Source organism: Apodemus sylvaticus, chromosome 4, assembly GCF_947179515.1.
Source record: "Apodemus sylvaticus chromosome 4, mApoSyl1.1, whole genome shotgun sequence".
Classification (NCBI taxonomy): domain Eukaryota; kingdom Metazoa; phylum Chordata; class Mammalia; order Rodentia; family Muridae; genus Apodemus; species Apodemus sylvaticus.
Window position 1 is genome coordinate 40,245,996 of NC_067475.1, and position 11,608 is coordinate 40,257,603.

General features: G+C 39.9%; 1 protein-coding gene across 3 annotated transcripts in view; it reads left to right on the forward strand.

The window, feature by feature from the left end:
* The window catches only part of Fnbp1l (formin binding protein 1 like), an 80,102-nt gene extending 69,441 nt beyond the window's left edge, over window positions 1-10,661 (forward strand). For 2 of the 3 annotated variants that reach the window (XM_052179314.1, XM_052179316.1), the window contains 5 exons: window positions 185-294; window positions 2,307-2,439; window positions 2,975-3,069; window positions 4,745-4,893; window positions 7,047-10,661. In XM_052179314.1, the coding sequence (XP_052035274.1) occupies window positions 185-294; window positions 2,307-2,439; window positions 2,975-3,069; window positions 4,745-4,893; window positions 7,047-7,225 (666 nt within the window). In that variant the 3' untranslated portion in view covers window positions 7,226-10,661. The remainder of the gene's footprint in view (window positions 1-184; window positions 295-2,306; window positions 2,440-2,974; window positions 3,070-4,744; window positions 4,894-7,046) is intronic. The other variant, XM_052179315.1, reaches the window with a different exon arrangement.
* Window positions 10,662-11,608: the final 947 nt, after the last annotated feature.

Below are 11,608 nucleotides of genomic sequence, written 5' to 3' on the forward strand. Positions count from 1 at the left end.
ATTTTCATGTTTTTTGTAAATACGAAATCTGAGCTTTGATTTTTACTAATACATCTATCTATATAGATTTTTTTTTAAGTTGAGGCTAAATAAAAATTGAAGTTAGTTGCTTAATTTATAAAAAAGGTAAAGTTAAACAAAATATCTGAAAATGTCTGAATAATGACTTGGACTCTCTTTTCAGGGCCCAGCACTGGAGGATTTCAGTCACTTGCCCCCAGAGCAGAGGCGTAAGAAGTTGCAGCAGCGCATCGATGAGCTCAACCGGGGCCTGCAGAAAGAAGCCGACCAAAAGTAGTGTTCCCTTGAGCCCTCCCTCCTCCCTGCAGAACATGGGAATGACTGACACATAGCATGTGCCCACACCGTTCCCTCTGGGCTGGGCAAAGAGTGCTTGCCTAGCACTTGTGAGGACCTGAGTTCAAGCCCTGTCATTCTCCCTAAATCATATATCTCAATTGAAATACTTTTAAAAACATTTTAATTTTTTTTATTTTCATCATGTATGAGTGTTTGATCTGCATGTGCTTGGTGCCAGTGGAGGCCAGAAGACCCCACCCCACCCCACACCCTGGAATAGGAGTTAGAAATGATTGTGAGCTTCCAAGTGGATGCTGGGAATAGAGCCTGGGTCCTCCGAAAGAGCAGTCGTGGTTTTAACTTCTGAGTCATCTCTCCAGACCCCGACACACCTTTGTTTGTTTATTTGTTTTTAGGGAAAAGTACACAACCTAAACTAGAAAACATTATGGCTTACATATTATATAAATAAAAATCAAATGTAAAAAAAAAAAAAAACAGAAACCCAAAGTATGGTAATAAGTTGTCAAGAGTTTCGCCAGCACCAACCGTCTCCTCTATTTTATACACTTTTTAATGTATAAATTGAGTTCAGTATTGGTTGAGGGATTTTCATAACTATACATCAAGCATTTTACATGAAACATGTCATTAAATTCTTCAAAATAGCCATCTGAGGTTTCTTTCTGTATAAATGGAGAGATGGAACTTGGTTAGAAATTGTGTAAGTGTAGTAATAGGATAAAGGAACAAGAATATGAGTTAGGGACAGTCTTAACTACTTGTACCATTCTGTCGGTAGTGGGGATTGGGGTCTTCAGCAATTTCAAGTGGATGATAGCACATTACCAACTGTTCTAAAGGTCACTGAACCTTGTATATGAGTAGATCAGAGATCAGGAGAGGAGACAAGGAAAGTTTTTGAGGAACTAACTTGTAGATACTGAGAGAGTTATAAAATTAATTGGAAAAAAAAAGAAAAGTAAGTTTGGGTGAAAGTAAAGGTTTTGCTTACGTTTTGTGAAAAATTTACATGGAAAGTGTCTAGTCAAGTATGGAGCTATACATCTAGAATTTTAATACCTGGAGACAGACATTGAAGAATCATCTGAAGATCAAAACATTCTTAAGAGAAGTGTAGGATGAGATGAGAAAAAACTCCTTGTCATTTATATAACAGACATTTAAAAGTTGAACAAAGAAGAAGCTAGTGAATGATTGCTAAGAAAGCAGAGGCGAGGAGGAGAAAGGAAAATAGAACCCTTAGGTAAGTCAGGAACGGAGTATTAAGGAGTACTAGGCAACAGTGTCGGGTGCTCGTGTCAGAGCTGATTGTGCATAGTCTCCGATGATGTGACGAGGAGAGGGGGCAGGCTACCAGGAGCTTGCAGATAGCTGAAGGGGTGCACAGTTGAAGATGGCGTTACTATTTCCAGCACAGATGAGTAGGAGGACAGTGATGCTGTGGGCATGAGGTAAGGGATGCCGGCAGCATGATGCTGATAGGACATAGAATGCTCTATGGTGGCACAGGTTAGGAAGATCAAGAGTTTAAGGCCAGCCTGGACTATCTAGTGAGACCCTGTCTCAAAACAAAGCAAGTCAATGAATTTGGTTTGAGAAACAATAGATGTAAGAACACTGGAATATTCTACCAGCTGTTTATTACTAAGCTCATGTATGTATAAGTAATATAGAAGGACATGAGAAATGTTTCTATTAGAAGTCTTTTAAATGTTAACACTCAAGCAATATGAATTTTAAGTCTTTCCTTAAATTTCTGACTATACACATACACACAGACACACACACATATACACACACGCGCGCGCGCCTGCACAAAAATGTATATATAGCCTTGCACAAATTGTCTTTAAGATATATTTGTCCAAACTTAAAGTGTGACTTTGTAAGGTTCAGATAGACTTTACCTTGCAAAGCTAAGTAATATTCCAGAAGCATGTGAAAGTGGGTGTTTAATTTTGTGGTTTCCTTTTATTTCCCAGAGAAGCACTCAACAAAATGAAGGATGTATATGAGAAAAATCCACAGATGGGGGACCCAGGAAGTCTGCAGCCTAAATTAGCAGAGACCATGAATAACATTGACCGCTTACGGATGGAAATCCACAAGAATGAGGTACATTTGTTAACTCAGCATACTGAGATACAAATGTGTTTTTAAATATTTTATAAATTTTATTACAATAGATAGAATTTTGCCATACTTATATACCAATATTTAAGTTTAAAATTTATGAACTGAAAGTATCGTTATTATGATATATAATTATCAAACTAATAGCCTACTCATTTGGTTATTTGACCTTTCATATAAAATTAGACATACTATTTTTAAAAATCAACTATAGAATGTCAGGCAGTGCTGGCACACCCCTTTAATCCCAGATTGAGGCAGGTAGATCTCTGAGTTTGAGGCCAGTCTGGTCTACAGAGCAAGTTCCAGGACAGACCAGAGTACACAGAGAAACCCTGTCTACAAACAAAACCAAAACAAAAGAAACAAACAAAAAAGTCAACTCTGAACTTAATCACTGTATGCACTGGAATAAAATTTCTTTAAGAATCATAAAGTCTCAAAGTGCATTTAAATTCAGGGTTTCTTAGGAATTTTCAAACTTACTGAAGTGTCTGGTGTTTTGTTTTTCCTGAAGGCATGGCTCTCTGAAGTTGAAGGCAAAACAGGTGTAAGAGGAGACAGAAGACACAGCAGTGACATAAATCATCTTGTGACACAGGGGCGAGAAAGGTCAGGGTTTGTTTTATTTAATTTTTGTTGTTAACTTCAGTAATCATTTAATGTTTATCTTTTTTCTCAATTTTCTCCCTGTTAGTAAGTTTATCAAATAACTTCAATCTTGAAATTGTTTTGTATATTAGGTAATGGTTGTAGGTAAAATAGAAAATCTCATCTTGTTTAGTTCTAGTTCATCACATCCATGAGCACCTAAGAATAAAAAACAACAACAATATCACAAAACAAGGAAAATACCAAAAAATAAACTGTAGCAAGCCCAGGGACCTCAGGGATGGGAGAGATTCCACCAAGGTTTTGTGGAGATGGATGGCTTATGACCAGAAAAACTATGCTGTCAATTGCTTAGAATTTGATGAAGAAAAGGAGTTACATCTTATTAGTTTGCACAGTTTTCAACTTAGCTTTTCACAGGGTCTGCTTGTAAATACTACTTGTGGCATTTCTTCCTTAGTATGATGTGTTTAGTTTTGGTTTTTCTATCATAAGATAATCAGTATCTGTGTTTCGTCTTTAAGAAAATTTAACTGGCTTGATATTGGATATTGGTCTAATCGGTGCAAGCATAATTTGAGCAAACTCATTTTTTATATTTCCTATCTCAAGTTTCTAAAAACAAAATGGAAGTTATAATGCTCATTATATCAAGTTTGCAGTGCTCGGGGAATGGCGTCAGGCATCTTGTGGTAAAGCCCTTGAGCACAGTGATCTCTGAGGTGTGCACTCCTGTCAGCTCCTCTCGGTTCAGTTTATCAAGAGAGCTGCAGATAACTAGCTTTGTTACTAGGTTAAAACCCCAGGTTAAAAGGGTTTTTCTAGTATGGGTAAATTAAAATGTGGTTTTCTAACTTACCTAGGTGTGCTGCTAGGGTGCTGGAGGGAGAAGGGTGTGTGTGTGTGTGTGTGTGTGTGTGTGTATACATACAAACACTATCCATTCTTGTGGATTTTCTAGCATACTAATTTCCTTTAATCATTTGAAAATCATTTTATTAGAATTTGGAGTTTAGGTTTTAAGCAAAATTCTTATACTGTCTTGGAATAAAAATTTACTTAATCAAATAATTTAAGAGAGCCAGATAATATTCATAGAACTCATTTTTTTCTCTACCTCTCTGCTGTTCTTTCTCCTGTGCCACATCTAAGGCTACATTTTTTTTTTAAAAAAACTTGTGGTTTTCTTCTGGGTTAAGGGAGAAGAAGTGAGCTTCTCCAGAGCAGTCCTGGGCAGCCCTCCGGTCTGCTCTGCAGGTCTGGTGAGCTGCTCACCTCCATGCACACGCTGTGCACACGGCTCCTCGGGAGCTGGGTCACAAACAGCCTCACTGTGGACTAAACGTAGCCCTGCGTGATTCTGCTCAGGAAAGTCTCTGACATAGAGACCAGTGTCTACTGCATTGTTTCATGTCCTCTTAGATCCTCTAGGAGTGAGGTGTGTCACTGATCATTGCTCTACACAGTGTAATCTTTGAAGTGTTTACTTCAGGAAATTAAGTGAAGGATCATTTTGTATTACCACAAGCTATTTGCATAGTTAATACCTGAAAATAGGGCTCAATATGGAAGTATGTCACTGACACTTAATTTCTCCTGAGATCACGTTATAAATAATACACAAAGCGTTCTCATGTTTGTGATACCTGATCAGAGATACTTTAATGGTTTTTAGCCCTGAGGGAAGTTACACTGATGATGCAAACCAAGAAGTTCGTGGGCCACCCCAACAACATGGTCACCACAGTGAGTTTGATGATGAATTTGAAGATGATGATCCCCTGCCTGCTATTGGACACTGCAAAGCTATCTACCCTTTTGATGGTATGTGTGATGCTTGATGGTGATGATGATGATGCTTATTTGCTTAGCATCCTGATGGCAGCTTCCTCTCCCTCCTCTCTTCCCAGTCCCTTTCTGTCACCTCATCTTACCTCATTCCCTCCCCTCCCCCTTTCTCCTCAGAAAAGGAGAGGCTTCCCATGGTTATCAACCAGCCTTGGCATATCAAGATGTAGAAAAATTAGGCATATATTCTCTTGTTGAGCTTAGACAAGGCAGCACAGTTAGAGGAAAGGGATCCAAAGGCAGGCAACAGAGTCAGAGACAGCCTAAGCTCCCCTTGTTAGAAGTCCCACAGACCAAGCTGTTCTAGTGTTACGTATGTGCAGAGGGCTTAGGTTCATCCCATAAATGCTCTCTGGTTAGCAGTTCAGGCTCTCTGAGCCTCTGTGGGCCCATGTTAGTTGTTTCTGTAGGTTTTCTTGTGGTGTCCTTGACCCCTCTGGTGCCTTCAAATCCCCTCCCCTTCTAAAAGATTCTCCAAGCTCTGCCTAATATTTGGTTGTGGGTCTCTACATCTGTTTGTACCAGTTGCTGGGTGAAGCCTCCCTGGGCTCCTGTCTGCAAGCACAACAGTGTCAGGGGCCGACTCCCTCTCAGGCTGTAGTCTCTCCCTCCTCTTCCCATCCCCACCCTCTCCCCTGCACAGTCCCCTCCCTGGTGTGATGTTTATAATATATAATATTTGGTAAAATGGATTCTTCAAAGTCAAAGTAAGTCATCACTTAATTTAGTATCAGAAAATTAAATTCCTGGTTCAGTAATTGTATAATTTTCTTTTAACTATGTTATAAATACACTCCCCACCCCCACACACGCACATCCGCACGCGCACACACAACTGCTGCCAGGTCCTAACACAGATGATTCCCTACAACTCTAGATCCTAGGTCTTACACTCACACGTGCATACCAACGCTGTGGCAGCCTGAGCATGTATCCCAAGCCAGGAGCAAACAGCTGTAATGTCACTTGATGCTCTCTGCTGCTGCTGAATGGTGGAGAGAGGCTTAAGGCACAGCTGAATGCTATCGTATGCTGATTCTGCAGGCTTCCTGTTCAGATGAGAGCAGCGCTTGCTCCTGACTGTGCATCTTCTCCTATAATGTGGCTGGAGATGGGGAAGAGGTGCCGTGGCTCTCTCTGCAGTCATTTAGGTTTTTCCTTCTCTAGGACTCTTAAAAGCCAAAGTCCTCTTCCTCAGTTAACAAGAGTAGAGTAACACCTCTATCAACAGTTATGCAGTGCTCTGTAATTTATCACCTTTATTCCATGTGTTAGTGTTACAACTGAGTGAAGAAGTTTTCAGTTACTCTTCATTTTTAGAAAATATATTTAAAGGGATAGGGAGATCTCTCAGTGAGTTAAACCCCCCTGCCGCCTTTACTGAGGACTGAGTTTGTCCCTGGCAATCCATGTGGTAGAGGAGAAGAGATACCTGAAGGTGTCCTCTGATGTCCACACTTATGCCCCATCACAGGCTTGCTCACTGTCTGTCACGCACACACATACATACACACATTTCATGTGCATATGTGGTATACATATGTGCATATTTGCACATATATGTACATGGGTACTTGTTCATATGGAGGCCTGAAACTGATGTCAGGACTCATCGTCAGTTGCTCTCTGACCTTATTCAAGAGTGTCTGAATGGAAAGCAGAGCTCACCAGTACAGCCCTTCTGGCCAGCCAGCCTGCTCCAAGGAGCCCTCTCTCATCCGTACAATTTTCTGGTTCATACCTCATGAAGTTTTTAGATAGGAACACAGCTTAAATTTGGGGGAAAGAATTAGAATTGTGAAACAGTGATTAGATTACCCTGTCAAATTATATAGTGTCCGTGTATGTGACATAGCGCTCTGCCCAGTTGTGACTCTGTTATGTATACAGCGGGTGATTGTAACCCGCCTCACAGGCTTACTATGTCATTCAGATGAGAATGTGTGTTATGTGTTGAGTAAACTAGAAAGCATCACAGAAAGAGTACTGCTGTGGCCTTCTGTGGGCTCTTACATGTAGGTATGATGAAATGTAGTGTTTCACGTTTGGTAGTATGCTGTATTTATAACTTTTGTTAACATTATTGCAGTGTTTTAATGCTGCATATGCTCTGAAAACTTTTTACCTAGGGCATAATGAAGGTACCCTGGCAATGAAAGAAGGTGAAGTTCTGTACATTATTGAGGAGGACAAAGGTGATGGATGGACGAGAGCCCGGAGACAGAATGGTGAAGAAGGCTACGTTCCCACAACATACATAGATGTAACTCTAGAGAAAAACAGTAAAGGTGCAGTAACTTATATCTAAGCTAACCAGACAGCTTTGTGCCACGTACACGTAAAATGACAACACATCCAACAGGTCAGAAAAACCAAACAGTTAAGGCATCCTGATGCATTGTTCACTGTGTGAGCTGAGTGCAGGCTTGATCAGAGAGTGTGAATGCTGCCACCAGAAATTCTTTGACGCCTTACTGTTCAAGTGATGCTGGTGTGGAAGCTTAGTCAACGCCTCTCGCTTTCTGTCCTGCCTAAGTGTGTGTAAAGGATGTGTGCTTTCCTGCCTTATACATATAGATTTGATTATTAGGCAAGAATCATAGGTAGAATGTTCCCCGCCCCCCTTGCCTCAGAAACAACAGTGACTGATGAATTAAAATAAACAACCCTGCTCTGAGCTGTAGAAGGCTGATTCTCAGGAGCTTGGATTTATAGCTGCAGGTTCTAGGAAGAGAAGTAGTAGTTGGATAATTAGGTGAAATAACAGTCATTTTCCTTGCTATTCTTAACTTGGTTTTCTAAAGAAAGAAAACAAATACCTGGTATATAATCTATTTAATATGAGCTCATCTAGGGATTGCAGGATAAGTCACCTGCTGGAGCTTATATGTGAATAAAACAGCATTGAGACCTTAAAATATTTTCAGGTTTACTGGTAATTTTCAATGTTGTACAAAGTTCATTCCAAGCTAATCTTATGCTTTTTCACTTGAAGGCGTCTTTTAGAAATATTACATTAGTGCTCATTTAGCTTCTGGAAGTTACTTCTAGGAGAAGTGGAATCTAACTCAGTGGAGGTAAAGGACAGTCTGGAATAGAGGAAGAAAGTCCTGGCAGATGTGCTCTTAGAGGAGAAACAGGAAACAGGTTTTTTTGTTTTGTTTTGTTTACTGAGATGAAGGAAGATCTTTACCACCATTGAGGGCTTCATTTTAGCTGGATCGACTGTCAGAATAGGTTCCTCTTTTCCAATGTATTGCCAAAAGCATCTGTTAGAGTCCAGTCAGGAGCTGTACAGTGTAGTCGTCACGTGACCACATCCTTGTTAATTGAGTGAGGAGATAAAGGGAGGAGGCAGTAACACTGGCCTTTGAGTGTCTTGTGTTTCGGAGTTCTCTGGTGTTTTTAGTAGCTGACTATAAAATGATTTTAGGTACATTTGGGACAGACACTTTAAACTGAATGCCCCTTTTGGTCTTACCAAAGGTCTTCAGTAATTGTTTTTTTCTTTTTCCTCCTGGACTGCAGGTTCCTGAAGAGGGTTTCTGAGGAAATGGGCGAGATGTTGAAGGAGGTTACATGCAGCTGCTTTGGGGGAGGGTATTAGAATTGTCAGGCTGAAGAGAGAGTGAGAGAAGCAAGTTGCATGAATGCATGCAGATTTTTTTTACTAACTTCATTAGCATTTCCATACATTAAAAAGTCATTGTAGTACCAGTCCTTAAATTCCTAGTCTGAAGTTGTTCACATAGAAGAAGGAAAAGAGAAGCCAGCAATGGCTGACCTCGATTTTCATTTATTGATTACAAATCAGAAAGAACACAGAGCTGTCTTAAAGTTTGTCTTCTTTTGGGCTGTCCAGTAGGACTGTCTTCCTCAGCTCTGTCTAGTGGCATTTAGACCTGCCGTCTGTTAGAGCCCTTACCATTTGTCACCGTCTGCCTGCACCACCTCTGTGCTTGCTTAACATCCTGTTGCATGTCTAGAGTGATCTGGGCTTAGAGTTTTCAGGCATGTCTCTGTAATCCCCTGTTCTTGTCAAAGCTTTTGTTTCATTTTGCATTTGTAGTGCAAATCACTTTGTCAAACACCTCAGCACTAATGTTTCCATCTTAGTATTTGTGTATGCTGCTAAAACTTCCCCACTGCAAACATTCCAGTTTTGACATGAAGACATAGTCTGTGAACCTGAAGTATTTATGATAAGAAAAAGAAAACATCTCTGCTCTAGCCTACAGCCCAGTTAAAGACTCTGTGAAATGTGACACATCTTCAGCACCTCAGTCTGGGAGAATCTGGTCAGCACTGAAGTCCTGGCATAATAACACCGAAGGGACAATTGTCAAAAGTCAGCTGCTTCCATTCAAATGCTGCCTTAAAATCGAGTGCCTAAATCTGTTGATTGCCAACACTACCACTACAGTATCCCACAAAGGGCTTTCTGTGCCAGCTCAGTGCTCTGCCTCTAACTGTGGCACCTCCGCAGCTGTGATGTAGCCTCGGTAGGTGGCTTCTAGAGCTCTACCATGTGCAGTGGTGCATCTTCAAATTCATGAATCAAACTAAAGGCCTGTCTGAGTCCATTTTACTTTCATCGGTGTATTTATGAGAAGTTTGATGGACCTTCCCCCTTCATCGTTTAGCGGGGTGGTGACGATCTCCTTTGATTATTTTAATGATAGTCTGTTTCCAAGTGACGCTTTGTTTGAACCAGATAAAATTTAGTGAAACTTTGTAATGATCTATGTGCACTTTTACTTGTAAAATGGGAATTTCTGTATGTTTATATTTGTAAATATGATTGTCGTTAGTGCCCTCATTGCTCATGTGTCCTGCCGCGCATTTGTGGTTCTGTTAATGACTTGTATCGGAACTAATTTCTTAGTGGTCTTGTAACAGGGAGGTGGGTGGGGTGGGAGGGTTATTTGTACCACTGAAGCTCCATTAATTTGGTTCTTTACTGTTTTGAGGGGAGAAAGAGAATGTGAAATGTTCTGTGTATTATTGGATTTCAAGCAATATTTTAGAAACCGTGTGACTGCTTTAATAATTTTTCCAATGCTATTTGAATCATACTACCAGTTATGCTAAAGCTGAATGACAATTGTGTGAGCATTAATGCCTTCGTAAGATCAAGTATGCCACTGTTATGCAGCTGACATATAGTACATTACCTTTGAGGCTAGTAAACTATACAGTTTTAGATTTAAATCTCGTTACAGGGTTATTTATATAATGTGACATTATTCTATACTGACAGACTACATGAAGTAGTTTTAAAAAGTAGTGCTATTTTTATTTCAGAAGTTAGCAATGAGAAGGAAATGTGACCTGGCTGTGTTTGTCTTCTGTACAAAGACTGAAGTGCTTATGTTTTTCTGACTAACAATCACAGAGGGCAAAGTTCACAGCTTTCTTGTAAAGACTGTTCTTTTCAAGCTACTGCGTGTTTTTCTAAAGCTGCGTTTGCTTCCATAGTAGGCGAGTTTCTTCATGTGGAGTAGTGCAACCTGTGTATGCGTTATAACATGTGAAAAGACACTTGTCCTTGCACAGTTTTTAAGTCATTAAATCATTCTTAAACTTTGAACATGTGAGCTGTCTAAAAGAAAATCTCTTAATTTCGCAGTAATTTCAACTTTGTGCACATATTGATTTCTTAATGGTAAAAAGCCTTGTTTATGATAGTGTTCTCTGTTGAGAATATTTTCATGGAATAAAGCAATCTTTTCATGGTCAGTTAAGATGTGTATTTATCTTTTACTGCTGTTTGAACCAAAGAGACTTGGAATTCCTTAAATGTGTTAGACTTCAGGTAATAAAAGTACGCTAATACTTTAATGCTAATACTTTTAATGCTAAGCTCCTAAAGTGGAAGTCTTTTGGGGAAACCATTTTAAGTATTTTATTCTGGTTTTTAGTTTTGTCCAAATTTTACCAAAGGAAAGAATAGATGCTTAATTAACGTGAATGTAAATCAGCTGTAATCATTTGAATTTTTTTTACTCAGCAATAGCTATGTGGCATAGACATCCTTGGCCTCATTGTCTTCCTGTCATCTATATGAGCTGTCCTGGGACAGCAGTCTGATCTGGCCACTACACATTGGCTAACATTTCCTTCCTCACTAGTTGCAGAGTATCCATGCTTCCTGGGAAAGGAAAATGCATGGAAAGAGAGCGTTTACTGTGACTAGTGGCAAATTATCTGTAACTTTCAGGAAGTCTGATTTCAGAGGAGTCACTCTTAAAAGGCAGTTGCTTAACTGCAGGTTTTCAGAAGCCCAAAGGGAATCAAACTTCAGGAGAGATTCAGGGCAGTGAGAGGCTGGGCTTTTAAGGTGATGAAAATCAGCGCCAAGTTCGAAAGTAGACACATGCAGATCAATGAAAATAGCATCAAAATGGCGTCTGACTTTATACCTTATAAAGGAGCAGAAGTTTAAAGGAGGGGGCAGGGCAAATGTTCAGGATAATGAATAAGGTTTAACTGAGTGGGATCAAAGAAGTCAAACCCTGCTCTAGAGAAAGAACACAGCTTTATAGCCACATTAACAAAAAGAGGAGCCCAGCCCTGTGGAGAAGACCTCATTGTATGAGTCGGGTTTCTCTAGATTAAAAGAACCATGGAGTGTGGAGTGTACCAATGGTGTGCTTTAAAAGGGTTTCACTAGAGTGGCTTTACAGGCTGT